Raw genomic sequence first — 20,952 nt, 5'->3', positions numbered from 1 at the left:
ATGGTTTATTTATAACTTTCCTATTTCAGTTACAGATGAAAATTTGTCAACATACAAGTCACAGGATTTTCATCTCCTTTTAAAATTGAGCCATGATATCTCGCAACAGCAGAACTTTATTATCTGTACATGTAGGTAGCAAAGTTATTCCAAAAAGTCAGTATCAACAGTGATTTGAGATATACTGTAAGGATAAGTGTTATTTTTAAATTAAAGAATAACTAATAAGAAACAGACTTATGGGTGGTGAGATGGGTAGACTATTAAAGTGCTGGGCAAACAAGAGACCCAGAGTTCAGAACCCATGTAATGCCAGATGATATGACATTTGCCTGTCAGTCCAGCCTCAGAAGGTAGAAAGAGATCACTGATGCAAGCTGGCTAACAAAACTAGCCTGACTATCAAGCTCTGCTTCAGGTTTGACAGAGAGATCCTGCCTCAAAGAATAAGGTGGGAGGGAACTGAAAAAGATCCTTGACAACTGAAAGGGAAAGTACTGGCTCAGGACCCCCAGCACCAAGTTCTCAGCACAAAGGAGATTTATTTGCTCTAGACAGACAGGGCAGGGAATAAGAGACAAAGACAAGAGACAGAGGACAAGGGAGAAGGGGACAGGAATAAGGGAGAGGGAGGACAGGTATTTGTTCTAGAGGACAAAGAACTGCCTCTGAATAGAGGGAAAACAGAGGTGGCCCACAGGGAAATGGTGGTTTATAAAAGCAAAATGGGAAACCCCATGTTAGGATGAGGTATTTAATTTTAATTGGGCATGTAACTTAGGTGAGCCTAAGGGGGCTTTTGATTGCTGGACTTCAATACTTTGATAGCTGACCTTGATAGTCAGCCTCAGGAGGAGGAAGTGACAAGTAAGAGAAGAGACCTTGGTGGCTAGCTTTAGGAATTTAATCTAATGGTTTTTAGCAAGGCTGAAGGAATGGGGGAATAAGGGCAAAGCTTGCCAGAGCCAAGTCTGTCACAACTGAGCTGGCCAGAGTCCCTTCAACAATCAACCTGGAGTCTCCATATGTACACACACATGCACTCATTCATACATGTCCATACACATGAGAACACACATACCTGAATGCACGCACAACACACTCATACACATGCATAGAAAAAGACAAAAAGTCCCCAGATTTATGCAAATACAATTTCATAAAATTCATCCCCTAGGAAATTACTTCATACTGAATTTCTAATAACTCAACAACAGGAATGGGCATTTTGTGACTTACAGACAGAAAACCATGAGGAGATAAAACTGCCTGAGTGAATTAACAGCTAAGTTCTACTTCATGCCTCCTTTAAGTCACTCGAAATAAGATGAAGAAAACAAAAGGCTCCTTCTCATCAGGTCACTATTTTAATATGTAAGTGTAAACCAAACCTTTCTTTTTCTCCTCTGTCTCCCTCTCACCTCCTCATTTTTCAACTACTAAAAATATAGTCTTTGGTTGTTTTTAAAAACCAATCCCTGACTTACTAGCACCTTCTTTTTCGATAGACAGGTGCAACTAGCAAATGGCCGGAAGTCCATGCATGGGAAAATGTTGACCAAGTGAGGGAGACAACACAAAGCGGCCACTTCTCCTTTTATCCCGACTGTAGAGCAGTGGTGCCTACTAAGAACACAATTTCCCATGAATGCCAATAGAGAGCATATGCGTAGCTCTCAAATGCCAAGGCCTGGGTGTTTCCTATGGCTTCCACTGTCATACAGAAGGAACTACATGTCCTCAGGGACACCAGAGCTGTGCTCTACCCTGTATTGCTCCTTCTGCTGCTTCCAGTCACCTTCAGTTCATAACTGGGACATGGACCCACATTCTGCCCTTGTGTCTCCATTTCTCAGCAAACTCACCCCACTGTGTATGATGCTCCAACAGTATTCAAAGAAAAACAATTATTGGGTTTTAGTAATTTAGAAGAGGGGGACTGTAATTCCAACAGCACAAGGGTAGACTGCTGTACTGTTCAATAAACTATGGAAACCACATGTTAGAACATAATTAAATACCAACCAGTAAAGTGTATTTAAAGTCCAACTAAATTTGCAAACAAACCTAAATATCTTTTGGAAGAGAGGACAGCAATCACAGTCTCTATATGTGAATGTTGCCATGCTCCCCCCTTGATGATAATGGACTGAACCTCTGAACCTGTAAGCCAGCCCCAAAGAAATGTTGTCCTTATAAGAGCTGCCTTGGTCATGGTGTCTGTTCACAGCAGTAAAACACTAACTAAGACATTATACCATCCATTTCTAATGAACTCATAGTTACAAATACTTTAGGCAATGGGGATCATAAATTTTAATTTTCCATAGGTTTAGCTCTCAATACAGTCATGTAATACACAAAATATATTCACTTGAGAATCAGTGACAAATTTTATTTACATGTAAAAATTTAGAAGAGAGATGTGTTTACATTCAATAATGTCTGTAAGAAATGATGAGACCCTGAATGGCTGTAATCCCAGTATTTGGGAGGTGGAGGCAAAATATCTTCAGTTTAAGAAGCTTACTACAGAGTAAGTCCAAAGCCATGCTGGATTATATGAGACCCTCATCTCAAAACACACACATACATACACACACACACACACACACACACACACACACACACACACACACACACACACAATCTGTGATAAGACCCATGATAGTATATATTCACTACTTGCAAGAAACATTTTTTTCATAATTCTGCTAAATAAATATTAACACCAAGAATAGGATAAATAGCTTTGAATGTAATTTAAAAATCAGATTAAAGTCTATAAAATGCCATACTGACACTTAAAAACCTAGACCTGTTTTCCTGAGAATTTAGATTTAAAATAATAACAAAGCTAAGTTTTAAAGAATACTCATTTGAAAACAGTAACAAATTTTATGTATAAATAAAAAATTAACAGAGATGTGTTTAAACGCAAGTGTTTAAATCAAGTCTGTAGACCTGATAAGCCTTGCAGCCTGTGTGCCAAGCACTGAACATTACAGAATTAGCACTATGGAGGAAGAAAACAAAGACTCACTCCAATCCATCAGGAACATGCAACATAAACTCCAACATCACCTAAACCCCATGAGACACACTATTTTGCTTCAGTAAGAAAGGAAATAATCCCAAAAAAATTAGAATAAAATTTGTTTAAGGGCCCATTGGGTTAAGAGCACTGAGGATTCTTCCAAAGGAGCTAGGCTGAGCCAGGTTCAAGTCCCAGCACTTGCATGGTAACTCACAACTGTTACTCCAGTTCAGACACTCTCATACATACAGGCAAAGCACCAATGCACATTAAAAATAAATTTAAAGAGGGAAATACTCCAAAGTGATAGAGAGTAAAAATCAAGTCACTTCGCTAGAGTAAGCCTCATGAGTTTTGTCAAAATCAGATTTCAGCCCAAATTCTTTGTGGCTGGTCTGCAAATAAAAGTGCTAATTTCATTATGAAAGGGGACTACAGCCTTTAGTGGCACTCAGGAGAACAAGATAGTCTAGGCAGGAAAATGATCTGCAACTGCCAGCAAGAGTGTCCCAAATCAACTGCCCTAGCCTGAGGTGTCCCCCATTCCTTTTTAGAATCTTTGCATGCTTTCTAAATGCACATTCTTCACTTATGAACAAGTGAAAGAGAATAAGCCTTCCTTCCTTTTCTTCTTCCTCCCCCGCCCCCTTCTCTCTCTTAAAAACAGGGTCTTACGTAGCACAGGTTGGTCTCAATCTTGGTATATAGTTATGGCTTGCCTTAATCCCCTGGCCATTGTGCTCCCACTTCCCAAGTGGTAGAATTACAGGCATGGGCCACCAGATCCAGTAAATAACCATTTCTTGAAGAAGAGATTTTTTTGTTTCCCATCATTATATAAGGTCAGTGATTCCTGTCAAAAGATCACTGGGAAAATAAGACGTGAAAAGTGACCATATTCTTTCACTAGCAGCTCGGTTTCCATGTTTCACTCTGTCTGCATGCTAGGCTGCAGTGCTGAGGCACATGGCAGCTTCCCCACGCTTCACGCTTCTCACACATATACTCTAGGCTTCCCTAAAGCCTCTTCCAGTCAGGTCCACAGGGAGAACCATAGAACCAAACAATGGAAAGGAAAACCACATCTGATTATAATAGTGTAGGCTGCCAAAATAACATTCTTATAGTTTTTTGGTTTTTTGTTTTGTTTTTTTTTTAACAAAAAGTGAATCAACATGAAAGGGTAAGCTGTAATGGTTATGCTAACATTTTTCCTTAGTGCAGCCTGGTTTTCATAACAGAAAGACTACAGGCAGAATAAAGTTACTCTCAAAGATTACTCACCTCCTCATATCCGCCCATAGCACTGCAATTACTCATTAAAATGCTACAAGAGTTATGATTATTACTTAGGTGATGCTACTAAGCCAAAGTTAAGTGAAAAGTCAACATAATATCCAATCACAAAGTAAATCACAATTCTATAATTCTACTTAAGCTAGACTATAGCAAGCTGAGGCATACACTAGTTAGTCTACTGAACAAATGTCAAAGATAAATCAAAAGGCAGAACCGGAGAGGAGGCAGAAAGCAATGTGTTACCTGTGCCCTCGGATGTCAGACTGGTCACACACGCCCCCAAGTGCAATCCTGTGGAACTCTCGACCCAGTGTCTTGGCCACTGACCTCCCCACACTTGTCTTGCCTACTCCAGGCGGGCCGACGAAGCAGAGGATTGGGCCTTTCAGGTTATTTTTCAGTTGCCTCACAGCCAAGTACTCCAAAACCCTCCTCTTTAGTTTCTCCATGGCATAATGGTCATTGTCCAGAAGAATCCGGGCTGCCCGGATGTCCAGGCGGTCTGTCAAACAATCCAATAGGAGTTATTTCAGCACTTGGAACTTTTAACTCTTTTCAAGCTTTACCAGAATATTATTTAGAAAAAAAAATGACTAAAAACAGATTTGGATCTCTCTGTCTTCAAATGTATTAAGCGAACAAGGGGTTTGGTGGGTTTTTTTTTGTTTTCTTTTGTCAATTTGGCACAAGCTAGAGTCTTCTGAGAGGAGGAACCCTCAACTGAGAGAATGCTTTCATAAGATCGGACCATCGGCATGCCTATGCTGCATCTTCTTGATTGATGCGGGAGAGCCCAATCTCCTCAGCTAGTGGTCGTGGTCCTGAATGTTATAAGAAAGAGGGCGAAGCAAGCTATGAGGAGCATGTCAGGAGCAGGAGCTCCTTCACAGCCTCTGCGTCAATTCCTGACTCCCCTGGACTAACAGCTGTAAAATCAATAAGCCCTTTCCTCCCCAAGCTGCTTTCAGTTAATGGTGTTTATCATAGCAATAGAAAAATGGCTGAGACAGAATCCTCCATTTTGTTGGCTTGTTCATTTAAAATTTAGTGTCTCCAGAGACATCCAACCATTAAAATCCTGTGCTCAGATCATGTCATGTGCAATGATTTTCTACATATACATTATTCTCTGGAGGATATAGTTTCTATTTATTTTATTCTGCTGGAATTTTGTATTTAAAAAGCGGGGAGGGGGGGTAGCAAGATGGCTCAGGGGATAAAAGTGCCTGCTACACAAGCCCGACAACCCAGAATCCCCATCAATGTGGAAGGGGGAACCAACTCCATACAGTCATCCACTGACATCACTCCTCTCCCAGTAACAACAACAATTGAAAAATTTAAAGTATATTTTCTTATTTAGTAGTAATAATATATATGACCCAACCCCAAACGTTGACACTAATGAAAAGAAGAAAGCAGATACCTATGACCTCATTCTCCTAACAGTTTGGCTGTGTTGTGAATGTGAGATTACACATGTATTTTTCAAACTGAGACTTTATGGGGTCTTCTGTAAAGTGCATTTCTTTTCTTCCCTCATATAATCTGTTAAGCAATGTTCAATAGGAAATATACATTTCAGTAACACATTGTAGGACTTTAGAGTTTATTATTCAACTATCCAGACTCAGCCAATTTCCTATACTGAACTGCACTAAAAACACATTAAAAGGCTCATATGCTGTAAACACATGGGATGTTTTACTGAGACTACACAGATAATAACATATGCAAATCAATAATGTAATACATTAGCTGAGTGAAAGACAAATCTATACAATCATCTCAATAAATGCAGCAAAGCGTTGGGCAAAATTCACTTTCTTTACATGATAAAAATTCAGCAAACATTGTGGTGGAAGCAAATGACCAAGAAAGCAGGAAGCCAGAACTGACCCAGGTAAGGTGCCCAGAGATGAGCAGCCCCACAGCACATGAGCAGAGCGGAAGCAGGGAGGAGGCTGGAGCTGACTCGGGATAAGGTGCCCAGGCTACTGAGAGGAAGCATATTTTTTTCCTTGGGGTTGTAGCCACTGGTATGTTGCCCATGCTTCAGTGAATGGCCCCACACCTGTGTGCACAGTGACAGCACTAAGCAGATTAACTGGGCTACACAATAATCTAAGAGTGTGGCTCTGGCATAAAAATGAACATTCATAAAAATGGAATAGTACAGAGTGCAGCAATAAACCCAGACATACGGGCCAACTGACTTTCAATGAGGCCTTCAAGACTGCACTCTAGGGAAAGGGTAACAAACACTAGAGGGAAAACTGGATAGTGCATGCAGCTGAATGAAAGCCCTAGAGCTGCTCTTGGCAGTGATAATTCTGAAATGACATCAGGAGTGATTCATCAAAATCAAAGTCAAAAGGCTGGGGATGGTGTGCATGCTTGGTATGGTGTGCAATTCCAGTACAGGATGCCAGGGAAGGAGCACTGCCATGAATCTGAGGCCAGGTGGAGCTTATGCATTATGACCCTGCTAAAACAAAGCAAAGCAAAAATTATCCTATTCTTGTCAGAATGGCTACTTAAAACAAAACGAAGGAAGACAAGAACCACCAAATTATAGCCAGACTTGTGGCACAAGCCTGTCATCCTAGTATTCCCCAATATAGGTGGAAGGCAGGGGAGTCCTCTTTAGTTATATAGTGAGTTCCAGGGCAAGCTGGCCTATGTGAGACCTCATCTCAAACAAATATTAAAACACATTATAACAAGTAATAGTGAGAATATGGAGAAACAGTAGTCCTCATACACTATTATAGGAATATGAATCGGCAACTCCAGAATTAAAACAGTACAAAGGTTTCTCAGCAATTAAAAATAAACCTACCATATGATTGAGCAGTCCCCATTTCTGGGTACATGCCCAAATGATTGAAATCAGGACCTTGGAGAGTACCTATATACTAACACAAGATGCAATATGATATTATTTATAATACCCAAGAAATGGAAGCTGTTCAAATGTCCACTGAGATGAGATGAAGAAAATATGCTATATTCACGTAACTATTATAATTTAGCCTTAAAAAAAAAAAACCAACACAATACACCAAAAGAAAACAAAACCAAGGAAATCTCATGACTTTCAATACAGAGTTCATTACACTAAGAAATGAGCCAGAACAGGCAGACTGCATGCTTGCACTTACTGTGTGGAATTTACAACTCTCAGAAGCAGAGTACAATGGTTGCCAGGGTCTGGGGAAGAAAGGGTATGGGAGGGTGACAGTAAAATGTTCTTTATGTTAAGTTAGACAAGTGTGAGTTCTGGAGATCTACTATGTCGTACGGTGTCTCTAAGCTAACAATAACGTTTTGTATTCTTAAAATTTGCTAAGAGAAACAGTCAGGTGGATCTCTGTAAATTTGAGGACATCCTGATCTACATAGTGAATTCCAGGACAGCCAGAGCTACATACTGAGATCCTGTCTCAAAAGCCAAACCAAACCAACCCAAATTTGTTAAGAAGAGGGCTGGAAAGATGACGCCACAGTTACGAGCACTGGCCGCTTTTCCAGATGACCCAGGCTCAGAGCAAGCACACACAGGGCTTTTCACAACTGTCTGCAATTCTAGTCTCACGGTATCTGACAAAGCTCTCTTGGCCTCCTTGGGCACTGCACACATGTGATGCACACACGTAGAGGCAAACATCTATACACACAAAATGCTTTTAAAATGTGGCTAAAAGCATTTGTTGCATGTTCTTATCACCTCTCCCTCTCTGACTGTCATACACATGAATGAGAAGAACACAATGAATGGGAGTTGACTTTGGGGAATAATGGTACATTTACAGTGCAGATGATGTTGATGATTTCATGAATGGCATTCTGAATTTCATAAAGATGTAATCATGTGTGCAACTGCCACTACATCTCAGTAAAATGGTTTAAAAATAATTAAAAGTAAAATTATTTATTGTCTTTGGTTTTTGAGATAGTTTCTTAATGTGGACTGTAGGAATGCAGGCATGTCCCGCCATGTCCTGATGGAATGTGCAGAATGAGCTTTCCGGTGACTGTGACTGAGAAGCAGATGACACTGTAAGCTCACCAGTTGTACTTTTGTTCCAAGGAAGCTCCACCATAAGTTCCAAATAATTTCTAGTCAGAGCATATTCAGGCATTGACTGAGGCATTTTTTTGAGTCTGTAGGGAAAAAATATGTAGCCAATAGGTTCAAGAGCACAGTAATTCCACAATGACAGAAAACCAAGCATGCTTCCTTATCCTGCATACCTTTCAAACCTGAACAAAAGTTTTAAAGAGCTGGCTGACAAGCTGGGTTTTTTTCTTTTATGTACAGAAAATGGGTGCTCTAGTAAACTCTGAGGTTATCCTGAATGTACAATCCAAACATTTCCTTTACTTTGCTTGTATAAGGAAAAACTGAATGTCCCCATCCCTTAGAGTTAACAAATCCACTGCAGTACTGGGGACAGAACCTGGGACCTTCCTAGTATGTGACAGGCAAAAATGCTACTGCTGGGCTCCAGCCACAGCTGTCCTCTGGAATTTATAATCTAATGAGAAGCAAAAACAACAGAGGTGGGCTACACCGCAGTAGCAGAGCACACACTTAATGGCCACGAGGCCCAGGGTTAACCCCTAGAACAACAAGGTCAGCACAGACAACACTGTAACTAAAGTAAGAAATTTGGACAATTCCTTTTGACACTGAAAAGACAGCTACAATAGTTAGATGTGAGAGCAGAATGCAAGCAGAACACACATCACCTCTCAGTTTCTGAGGAAAAGATTAGGGAGAGTGGTGTTAATTCAGAAGTTTTATGGATGTTTTCTTAGGTGAGCATGGTAGTATATGCCTATAGTTTATTCAATTTGGGAGGGTGAGGCAGGAGGATTAAGTTCAAAGCCAAGGCTAGCCTGACCTACAGAAAAATCCTTTCCAAAAAAAAAACGAGGAAAATAAATGTTCAAGACTCAGGCTACGCAAAGCAATGGAGACAGAGAGAAAGCATTCCACTGATCAGAGAACTAGGCAGGGTAGGGCTGCAGGGATGGCTCAGTGCACTGGCTGCCTTCCAGAAGACCAGGGTTTGATTCCCAGAACCCATATAATGGTTCACAACCATTTGTAACACCATCTCAGGGGATTCAATGCTCTCTTCTGACTGCCTCAGAAATAGCCATACAAATTAAAAAATAAGTAAAATTTTAAAAGGAAAAGGATTAGGAAGGATAATAAAGACAAAAGTTGGCAATGAATATGCATAGGTGGTCAAAGAACTGATCATGCATAAGAAAGGAGAAAGAATAAACAATAACTCAGCTTCTAGTCTGTGACTTGAGGTAGCATAATCAAGTTTCCATAGCAGTAATTTTTAACATTAACAAGCAAATAAAAATATTAATGAACTTTTACCTTTTTATTTCCTTGACACAGACTTTATGAGCCTGTTCTGGCATACTAGATGTTCTTATTTTTTTCTCCAGCATGACAATGTCATCATTATCTTCTTCCTCCTCTTCATCTTCTAAAGTTCCTGGGATATGTGTAATCCTCCTGATGGGACGAATTGCTATAACCTAAGCAGAAAGTATATGCCAAACAAACTAAGCTGACACAGGAGGCCTAAGAATAAAGGGCAGCCTAGCAACAGAGTGAACCCAGTCTCAAAAATATTAAAAATAAAACAAGAAAGGAAAGAAAAAAGGAGCAATGAAGGAGAGGATAGGGGGTGGAGAGAAGAGAGAAAACGAGGAAGAGCAGGGTGGGGAGGAAAGAAGCATTAGGCTAAGGGAGGCAAGGGTGGGTGCGACATAAACACCGTACGGCTACAGTCTGTATCTTTGAGAAATAAGATTCAGAACTACTAGGAGGCAGATGTACACATTCATACCACAAAAGGTAAAGCAGACCAGCACACTGTGGACAAGGTGTACATACCACAGACAGGAAGTGACTGGAGGTGTCCTGTGCCCTTCTCTGCATTTTCTCATGTGCACTGCCAACGACACTTAGTAGCTACCAGTGCTGCTCCCATATGCAACTGTCTCTTAGCATTTCCACCCCTCCCACACTAACTTCAACTCCATCTGTCTCTGACCCGGCCTGGGTGAGTGGCATCTTCCTTACACTTGCCTATGATGTTCTGCTTCTCCAGCAAGGGGCTGTTGACTCCAATGCTCCCTCACCAGTCACAGTGCTTCAGTGAACTTCTGGCTTCTACTCTATCATGCTAAAACTGTTCTTTTTCTGAGCCAAACCCTTCTCTATGTCAATTCAAACAGACTTTCCCTCCCTCAAATGGTTTTTATTTATATTTTCTTTTCCCATGATCTTACTACCATATTTTGAAAGTATGGTATGTATTCCTTGAATTTTCAACTCATTAGTATCATGAACTAACTGCAACTTTTACTAGAGGAAAATAATATACTATCATTTTGGGAATGTTGGTGAGAACTGAGCGGAGGCTTATATGCTAAAGTAAAGTCCAGGCAATTAGAGGAGCTGCCCTAGACACACCAAGATCTTCTCAGAAGCAGTGAACTTTTGCCTTCTTTCTTTTCAAATTCTTCCATTTTTTTGTTTGTTTGCTTGCTTGCTTGTGAGTTTATTTCGAGCTAGGCTCCTGCTGTGCTGCCCATGCTGGCTCCTATCTCCTACACTCAAGGGATCAGCTTACCTTTACTTCCCTAGTAGCTAGGAATATACACACACACCTGGCTTTCAAGCGTTTCTTTCCTCAAGAGAGCTAAATATCATTACAGAAAGAGACATGTAATAAAAGAGTAAGCTGGGTATGGTGGCACAAGCCTATAATATTGTTACTCTTGAGTCTAGAGCAAGAGAACTGCCCTGAGTTCAAGTCCAGCCTGGAAGACAGAGCAGGACCCTGCCAGGAAAGAAAAGAGAAAGATTTACCCTCTTGTCGTCATCTTGTTTAGGTTTTCGAGTCTTCTGAAGTAATTTCAGACCTTCAATCTGTCTAACAAGCAGAGGTATGGTCATCTTGAACCGATCCTCCAGGCTCACAGCATCTAAGATCTAGGAAGCATGGTTGATTAATAGCACCCTTTCCAGAAGCACATGTTTTACATACAAGCAGTAGATTAGGGCCTTAAATTACGAGAAAGGTAAAACTATAATCCTCATGGCTCTGGCCCTGTTGTGGCCCTATCAGTATGGTGTGGCAGGGCCTGGGCAGTTATCACTAAGCTGCTGAGGTAGAGCTGTTTAAGGAGTAGCTCTGAGCACTCTGTGTTGTCTTGGGCCTCACCTCTACTCCAGCCTGAACCGCTTACATTCCAGCTACTTCACACTCTTGGTGTACCCTGGTCACACTGTTGCCTGGATCAGCCACAGCCTCCTCAATTTTCAGTGTATAACAATCATAAGAATAATGCTTTGTCATGGCCAACACCACCAAATTAACCATATTATCAGCAAAGAAGAAATGGGAAAAATTTTTATGAGACATAAACAAAAATATTGATTTTTATTTTAAAATGAAATTATATACTCCACGATCAAGAACCAAACATATAGCTGGGCCTGGTAGCACAGGCCTGTAATCCCAGCTACTTGGTGGACTGAGAGATGGAGATCTCAAGTTTCAGGCCTACCTGGACTAGAGTGACTACAAGGGCCTAAGCAACTTAGTAAGGCACTATTTTATAATGCAAAGTAGAAAAAGAAAGCTGGGCACATAGAATGGCAGTAGACTGCTTGCCTCGTATGTGTGAGACCCCTATTTTTTTTCTCCACACAATTAACAGATCTCAAGGTCAGTGTGATCTGATAACTGCTACTCTGCACTCCATCAGGATACCATGTTCGCTAATGCTGCAGCCAGGTGACCCTGAACATGCCTGCTCTCTCCTGCTTCTACCTTTTGCATCTGCACCCAACCAGGGCCTATCAGTTGAGGTCCTGAGTCTGGATTCCTAGCAGCCATGTACAATTTGGGTATGCTGGTTCACCTCCATAATCTTAGCACTTTGTTGGTGGGGAAAGAGCCACAAAACTGTCAGTCAGTCTGGCCAATCAAATTGTTTTACGTTCAGTGAGAGACCCTGTCTAAAGAAGTAAGAAGTGACAGAGAAAGCACCTAACATCAATCTCTGACCTCCCCTGATACACCCCAAATATGTGAACATTTTTTTAAAATTAAATATTTACTTTAAAAATCACTCTTTGCTTCCTCTGTTTTCTTAAACTGACTACCACTACTATTGAGTGTACCCTCACCCCCAAATATTGATTATGTAAACAACAACATAAACTTTGTTTTGTATTTTTTTTGCTTTTGAGATAGTCTGGCTATGCAGTCTAGACTAGCCTTGAACTGCAGATCCAGAGTGTTGAGATTATAGGTATATGCTACCATACCTGGTAAAAATAATCACCTTTGAAAATCAGTTCATATTTTCTCTCTCCACCTCCCACTTCCTTCTCCTCTGATCTTGATCTCATGTAGCCAAAGCTGGCTTTGGTCTCCAAATGTGGCCCAGGATTACCCTGAACTTCTGATCTTTCTGCCTTTACTTCCCAAGAGCTTGGATGACTGGCAGAAGTCATTTTTTAAGTTACAGCACTTTAACTACTTCTTTGAGTCTACAGGATGTGTTTATAAAGGTGAAAATGGAAGAATTATCCAGATCTAAATGACAAGTAACCACCCATGACATTCCGGAAGGGCACATACCTGGAGCTTCTCTTTGTTGCTTGTTCGAATAATTGAAGTTAGAATGTCTGGTAGAGCTTCCCTTGGAAGACTATCTAAAAGACGTCTTAGTTTAGCAACTGCAGGGACGGACATATCCAGCATTTCAACCAACTAAAGGAAAAAAAAAAGAGTCTAATGAAATGAAGCAGTGGCACGTGTGAACTGCAGTAATCAGACTTTCATACAGGTTTAATGTTTGGGACTGCACCTTTTTGAAAATCACCAATTCATACATGGTTAGCATTTAGAGTCCAAGAGAGAGCTCAGCAAGTACAAGCACGACTCTCAAGACCTGAGGATGTGGCAGAAGGAGAGAACTGGCTCCTGATCCCACAAAAATGATTGTGTGCGCAGGCATACATACAGACACATGCAGACATGCAGACAGACAGACAGACACACACACACACACACAGGAATAAATATTAGAATGAAAAGCAAAAAATGGCTAGTTAAGTATTTAATACTAAAATTTGCACAAGGCTTTGTAAATTTGTTCTATGACTTTAAAACTCAAATTCCTAACAAAACTATAAAAAGATTATGATGATTCCTTTGTATTCCCTGCCTAGATTCAACAATTCTTCATATTTTGTGACGTCAGCTTTGTCTCCGTGCACTTCTCAGACACACTACAGGTAAACTGTAGGGACCATGCTTCTTGTTCTTAATAAAAAAAAAAAAAAACAAAAAAAACCCAAAACATTGTTTTATGTAACTACAATGTAATAATTATATTGGAAATTGATAGCATAGATGATGCTAATATGACAGCCAATTAGGAGCTAAAATGCTGATTTTTACTATAGTCTGTGGGTTAATTGGTCTGCACACTGATATTTAGCTGGGGGGGGGCATACACAAAACAAAACTTCCATGCTAGAATATTACAACAGATTAAGCTGAAGATAAGCTTCCAGCAACTGTCACAGTTATTAGGACTAGTGAACAGATTCCCTTTTTTTGTGGGCACACAGTAGGTCTATTCTTTCTCACGTCCTCTGAATACAGGGGCAGCTACAGTCTTACACCGATCTTTGAAACATTCCTTCTGGGCAGAAATGCTAAGTCATTGGAAGAGTTGCCAGATTTCCTTCTTCTGCCTCAGCATAAGGAAGAAAACTTGAGATTAATTCCAGTCTAAGTGTCACTGAAAGGCAGGTCATTACCCCTACAGGTTTAGTCACGATGCCTTAGCAAAAAATAAGCCTTTGTTACATGAGTTCTGGTTTCCGGCTAATCATCAAAACCTGGTTCATGCTATCTAATTTACAAATGATATATTAAATCCTCATGTAAACAACTCTAATAGGATTTCATGGGCCAGGGCTAATTAATCAGCTCTGAAAATACTGTAATGAAGGGAACTACCCATTACTTTCCAAGAATCGGGGGAATTAAAGTACAACCGCATGAAGATAGTGTTAGGTGGGAAAAATACATAAAAACAAACAAATAAAAAGCCATTAAAAAAAACCCCAAAATTCAAGGAATCAGAATCAAAGAAATTAAATACAATCCCCTAGCCCTGTGATTACAAACTATTTGCCACACATGCAGGACAGCTGACACAGGGTGGGACTCAGGTTTGTAGGAGAACAGGTCTGTAGGACAGTTACAACACAAGATGAGGAGAAATGATGAGACCCAACTGAGCGGGCCCAGGGAAGGAAGAGTAACACCACACGGCAGCTGCAACGCACATAGAGCCTACCGTTTAGAGAAGAAAAAAAAACAAGAAGCAAAAATCACTAGAAAATAAGGAATGAGGTTTTTTTTTTTTGTTTGTTTGTTTGTTTTGTTTTTTTTTGTGCCATCCAGCATGGCTATAACTATTGATTTCTATGTAGTAACTAGAGCTGAGGCAAGAGAAGCCTAAGACAAGGTTTGTAAAGAGTCTTTACAGTACTAGGAAATCTGAACTTTATCCTCAAGAGAACCCTCCCCAGTCTTGGGCATACAAGTAAGATACACTGCCTCATCCAGTTCTTTCTTCCAGTGCATTCTCCCTTTGGCCCTGATGTTACAACTCTAGATAGAAATTATGTTCCTCTTACTGTTTACCACATCAGGAGTGACTATTATTTAGAATGACCTTCAGATGCAGGTGCCACAGGCTGTGCACCTCAGCTCTGCACTTCAGTCATCGATGGTGTCTGAAATCAAGACCTTAGACGCCAGCTAGTCCTCACAGATTCAGTCAGGGTAGTAGATTACAGCAATCGAGAAGCAGAAGACTACATTTAATGATACAATTTTGCATTTTATTATGGTTTTTAAGTAAAACAAGGTGGAGAGTGGAAATGTTTTATCTAGAGCTGATAAAAAAGCCTGACACCCAGAATTCAGAAGTGCATTACTTCATATACAACCACAGCACGCTTCCATCCCAGGGTTTTAGCAGGCCAAAGGTAAACCATAGGTAAAATTGTCCACTATTTCATCCTCACAGTCCCTAAGCCGTGCCGCGTGACCTGGACCTGAAACAACATATTTCTTTATTCTGACTAGTACTTTAGTAACAAGTCTACTGTACTTCCATTTTAGCACAAATCACTTCTGTTTAGTAGCTACCAGGTTGGGAGGCACTGGAATTATAAAGAAACTGTAGTCCTGTCTTTGGGAACACCTGTAGAAAGACTTGGCCAATACGCCCAGGATGATTTAAGTGCAACCCAAGGCAAAAGCAAACTGGACCACGCTCTAAAATACCACAAAACTGTTTCAGTATATGCAGCTCTACAGCTTCATCACCTTCAGAGTCATCTGACCTCAAGACAGCAAAGCAGCAGCAGGAAAGGTTTTAAGGAAAGCGGAAGCCACTCACCTGCACTGCATATCTGTAGAATTGCTCCGACAGCTCTCCAAGCTCCTCCCTGGTTTTGCAGGTATTGGGAAAGTCCTCAAGTCGGTCCAGCTGCTCCACTTCAGCCACAGGATATGGCTTCTCTTTCAAGACTTGCACAATCTGGAACCGGCACAGGCCAGTGATCAGTAAAGTGTAGTGTGGCTTGGGCCAATTACTGCCCACAACCTGAACTGCCAGGGCAGCCGTTCCAATTCTGAAAAATACATAAAACATTGGCATTACACTTAACACGGCAGAACTGACATTCCCTTCAAAAAGTGCTGATTTAGCCAGGTGTGGTGGCTGCATACAGAGTAGAACCAGCCCAAGTGAGTTTAGAAGTTGTTAGAGGCGGCAAAGCTAGATGAACCAAAACATCTGTGCCCTTTGACACTGGATATGAAACCAGAAATGTTGGTGTTTGACTTGCTGGGTTTTGGCACAGTATTTCCTCACTATGCCCCGATTTCTCCCTATTGGAAGGGTGATATGTATCTTCTGCCACTGTAGGTTGGACTATGTAATTAGCTTTTTGATTGCAAGGCATTACAGTTAAGAAAGTGCCTTGAGTCTCAAAAAAAATTTTGGAGTTTAGAATTCAAAACTGTTTCGAGACTCTGCAAGACTATGGGAACTTTTGAAGTTGGACTGAATAAATTTTGCATTATTATCCAGCCATGAGACTGAGTGCTGTGGAGTAGACTCTGTTGGCTTGAGTGAGATGCCCCCTAGATTCTTGGGCATTTAAATACTTTGTCCCCGTTGGTGATGTTTGGAAAGGATTAGTAGGTATGACCTTGCTGGAGGAAGTGAATCACTGGAGGTGGGCTTGAAGTTCCAAAGCCTCCCAGTGTGCTCTTGCTGTTTCCTTGTGGTTTGAGATGTGGTGAGCACTCAGATACTCTGGTCACCATGCCTGGTGCTTACTGCTATGCTTCCCACTAAGGTAATGATGACTCTTTTCCCTTTCAAATTGTAAGCCCAGATAAACCCTTCTATAAATTCCCTTGGTCATAGTGTTTGAATACAGCAACAGAAAAGCAATTAAGACACTACTTATCTCCAGACTTTATATGGGAAAGTAAGTTAAGCAAATAAACTAGTCAATGAATCTAATTTCCTACTACAATACAAACATTGTCTTTACAGTTTGTCACTGTTATGGCTAATCTAAATGTCACCTTGATGAGACTCTGGGCATGCCTATGAGAGATTAACCTGACTCAGTTAACTGAGGAGGTAAGGCCTGCCCACTGTGAGTGGCACCACATACCCAGGTCTAAGATACTGCTCTGTATAAATAAAGGGAGAAACTGAGCTGAGCACAGCATGTTTTGCTGTCGGCTTCTTGATTTGGGATGCGATGTGACTAACTACTTCAAGCTCCTGCTGCCCTGACTTTCTTACATAAAATGTGAGCCAAATAAGCCCTGGACTCCTGAAGTTGCTTTTGGCAGAGTATTTATCACAGCACGAGAAAAGTATCTACAAAACCCATCCTTCTAAACAGCCTTGCCCTTTTACTAGAATATGTACCTTCTAAGATACAACCAAAAGTTCTACTTTGAATTTACAACTTCAGGTCCAGACTTACACCTTTGGTGAGTGAGGTCTTTCCCTTTAGGCAGCAGCCCTGCAGTAAATGCATTTCTCAGTGCTCTGATTTTGTTAAAGGTCAAAGAAAAGTTGAAGTTCCCAGTTGCTATGTATCTTCCAGCTCTGTAAAACATTACAGAATGTTACTCCATGCTAAGTCTGACTGGGGGGCTTTGGTTCCTATGATCTGGAAACTGCCTTGGACAATCCAGGTGCTCCAAAAGTATCTGAAAACCCTCTCTGCAGTGGTAAGAAAATCTAAATGGAACACTCAAGAAAGGCAGTTTTCTGGGGTGAGGGCAGAACGGAATTATGTAGACTTTGCCCTGTCTACCAAATGTGACCTTTGCTGTCATTGCTGTTTCCATTCTACTTAAAAGGCCTCTTCTCATATTAAAACTCACAGCCCTCCGAGTCTTTTCTGTAACGGCACTAGTTAGTTTTGCCCAAACTGGGGGAACGTAGGGCTCTTCACTCCTCTCTTCTATCCCCTTCTATGAAATCTACACTTAAAACTACCTATTAAGAGCACAATATCACCATGAGGGGTAGGTGTAGAATGCTTTGCCATTATAAAAAGCTTCCTTGAGTTTTATTTTGCTATATCCCCCCCCCAATGTTATGGGTAATATAAGAAGGTACCAACATTTCCTGTGACAATTGAATAATTGAGATTCAAAACTGGGGAAACTGAGTGGCTATCCACAGTTACAGTATTTGTTGCAATGGAGTTTCTGACTTAGGTCTTAGGACAATTCTCACCACAATGGATGATATGAATTTGCCCTATCAAGTACATAAAGACTTTGGAAGATCTAAGTAGATTCTTCATTACATACCTGCTAATATAAAATATTAAATCCAAAAATTTTATCATTATCACACAGTATTTCTTAAAAGCCTAAGAATATTGATAGGTGCAAGTAGGAGGGTTGCATGGGTAAAAATCGATCCTTCCAGTTGTGAGACTGTGTGACTGTTACCGTAAGTATCCTAGGGATTATAAATGCCAAAGAAACCAACTTAGGGTCTCACAGATGGGTAAGAAAGCCAACAAACTAAATAGGAGTTGGGGGACTAGCACTCTGAGGAAAGGCATCCATGAACCCCGAACAATAATGTTAGGTAGGGCCCAGTGAGATGGCTTAGTGGGAAGGATGCCTGTGGCCAAGCCTGTAGACATTTGTTAAATTTCAGGGACTACATGGTGAAATATGAGAAATGACTCTCCCAAGCTGTCAGACCTCCACATGTGCTGCGTGGAGCGCATGTCCTGCACCACAGATTCAAAGTAATAGAAGCTTTTAAAATGAGAGGTTGAAAATAACTGACACTGCAAACAGTGTTAAATGATTGCCTGTTTTCATTAATGAAACAGCAAGTCATGCAGGAGCCACTAATTATATAATTCAGCTAAGCAAAGAAATACAGGCAGTCCTTACGTGGCATGAAAGCCAAGTTCCACATTCCTTTAAAGAAGCCTCCTATCCAGCAACATGCCTATATACTAAGCATGAAGAAGGGACTGCTATACAGAAAAGCCAGCAAACAGGTGGTGAGGAACACAGGAGAGCAAATTTGTTCTGCTAGACAGTGGGTACTGGAGCTGGTCACCAGGAGGCTGTAAAGGAAACTAGGCAGGATCAGAGCCCTCCACTCATCTCTGGGAATGACTAGCATCCAGAAAAGGAGGGAACTGTGAAGGAGAGATCTGTGTATAGAAACAGGTAAGCGTTAGTTAGCTCAGTGTTCATACTTTGAAAGCACAGAGCATTTGAAAGCCATAACAGAGAAAAGATTTCAGAATCTCCTCTGAGGAATATAGTATGATCTTTCTATACAAAGGCTTTTCAAGTAACAAACAGTATTTCCAGTATAGCTATGACCTGGTGAATGCTTACAGTACTCAAACTCTGTGAAGACGTTTTACAGAAACTCTCTAATGTGAATGATTGGACTGTGATGTGGTTCAGTGGTAGCATGCTTTGCTTAGCATGCTGAGACCCTAGATTTAATTCCCCAGCAATATATACAAACCAACAGCACTGCCAGTTAATTCTCAATTACCTAAAACAAAGGCAACATATGAACATTAACGTGAACATTACCATGCACTTGAATTATTGATTAGTTTCAGGCAAGGAAGATTTAGTTACTGTTATTTGCAGATATTGCAATTAGCAACTCTCAAAAACCTTGCCAGAATAATATAGAAAATTACTAACTCAAAACTAAAATATGACTAACTTTACTTTTTAGATTTTTCCTTTTAAATTTACATGTATGTGTCTCTGTACATGTGTGCACTTCTCAGGTGTATGCCACAGCTTTATAGAGGCCAACGAGATACCCTCAGAATGGAGTTATGGGCAGTTGTGAACCACCCAACCTGGTCCTGGATAAAAACTGGTAAGCCACCAATCATTAATTAAGAAAATGCTCTACAGCCTGATCTTATGAAAGCATTTTCTCAATTGAGGGTGTCTCTCTCTCTCTCTCTCTCTTTCAGATGACTCTAGGCTGTATCAAGTTGACGTAACAGGACAAGTGACCCCTGGTCACCTGACACACAAACACGTCACTTTACCTCTCCTTTCTTACACATCCCCAAGATCACACATTACCCTCAAAATTACAATATAAAACATTTTACAAACTTTAAAAGTCCCACAGTCTTTATAATTCAAACACATTAAAATTCAGTCTCTTTACATTTCTTTTAAAATCTAAAATCTCTTTTAAAACTTCAATCTGTTAAGTGTGGGCTCCTGTAAAGCCAAATATAAGTTAAGTACTTTCTTACTTCAAGAGGAAGAATCAGGGCACAGTCGTAATTTGAACAAAGGAAAAGCAAACTCCAAAGGTATAAACAGCACAATGTCCAGTTATTTGGGATTCACTCATGAGCTTCTGGGCTCCTCCAAGGAGCTTGGGTCACTTCTCCAGCGCCACCTTCTGTGGCACACACAGACAGCTTTTTAATGCTCCTGCTGGCTCCATGCCACTGCTGCTTCTGTTTTGGGTGGTGATCTCATGGTACTGACTTCTCCAAAGCGCTGGGGTCTCTTGTCCAGCTGGGCTCCACTTTCACCAAAAGCCTCTCTCTCCTAGCTCCTTTCAGCCCTGCATACAGTGCCAAATCTCAGCTGCTCTCCATGACCCTTTCATGCCTTCAAAACCAGTACCACCTGGGTGACACTACCAAGTTTAGCTGTCAGCCTGAGGTAAAACCTTGGTCACTTCTGGAACACAGCTTCTGTGTGTCAGCCTGAGGTAAAACCTTGGTCACTTCTGGAACACAGCTTCTGTGTGTCAGCATGAGGTAAAACCTTGGTCGCTTCTGGAACACGGCTTCTGTGTGCTGACTCTGAGGAAATACCTCCCAGGTGATTTCACCTTAATGATGCTGGTTTGTTGTTAATCACAGCTGACTCTTCAGCACCAACTGTCCAGCATCC

General features: G+C 40.9%; 1 protein-coding gene across 4 annotated transcripts in view; it reads right to left on the bottom strand.

Annotated features, from left to right (window-relative positions):
* The window catches only part of Lonp2 (lon peptidase 2, peroxisomal), an 83,523-nt gene that overhangs the window by 59,242 nt on the left and 3,329 nt on the right, over positions 1-20,952 (bottom strand). For 2 of the 4 annotated variants that reach the window (XM_034523131.2, XM_076915558.1), the window contains exons 2-7: positions 15,878-16,112; positions 13,030-13,161; positions 11,247-11,369; positions 9,741-9,904; positions 8,409-8,503; positions 4,580-4,838 (exon numbers count right to left, since the gene is read on the bottom strand). In XM_034523131.2, the coding sequence (XP_034379022.1) occupies positions 4,580-4,838; positions 8,409-8,503; positions 9,741-9,904; positions 11,247-11,369; positions 13,030-13,161; positions 15,878-16,112 (1,008 nt within the window). Of the gene's footprint in view, positions 1-4,579; positions 4,839-8,408; positions 8,504-9,740; positions 9,905-11,246; positions 11,370-13,029; positions 13,162-15,877; positions 16,113-17,492; positions 17,618-20,297; positions 20,873-20,952 lie in introns of those variants that run through there. The other 2 variants (XM_076915559.1, XM_076915560.1) reach the window with 2 other exon arrangements.

This window comes from Arvicanthis niloticus, chromosome 18, assembly GCF_011762505.2.
Source record: "Arvicanthis niloticus isolate mArvNil1 chromosome 18, mArvNil1.pat.X, whole genome shotgun sequence".
NCBI lineage: Eukaryota > Metazoa > Chordata > Mammalia > Rodentia > Muridae > Arvicanthis > Arvicanthis niloticus.
Note: the sequence above shows the minus strand (reverse complement) of the source record. Positions and strands in the feature narration are given on the sequence as shown.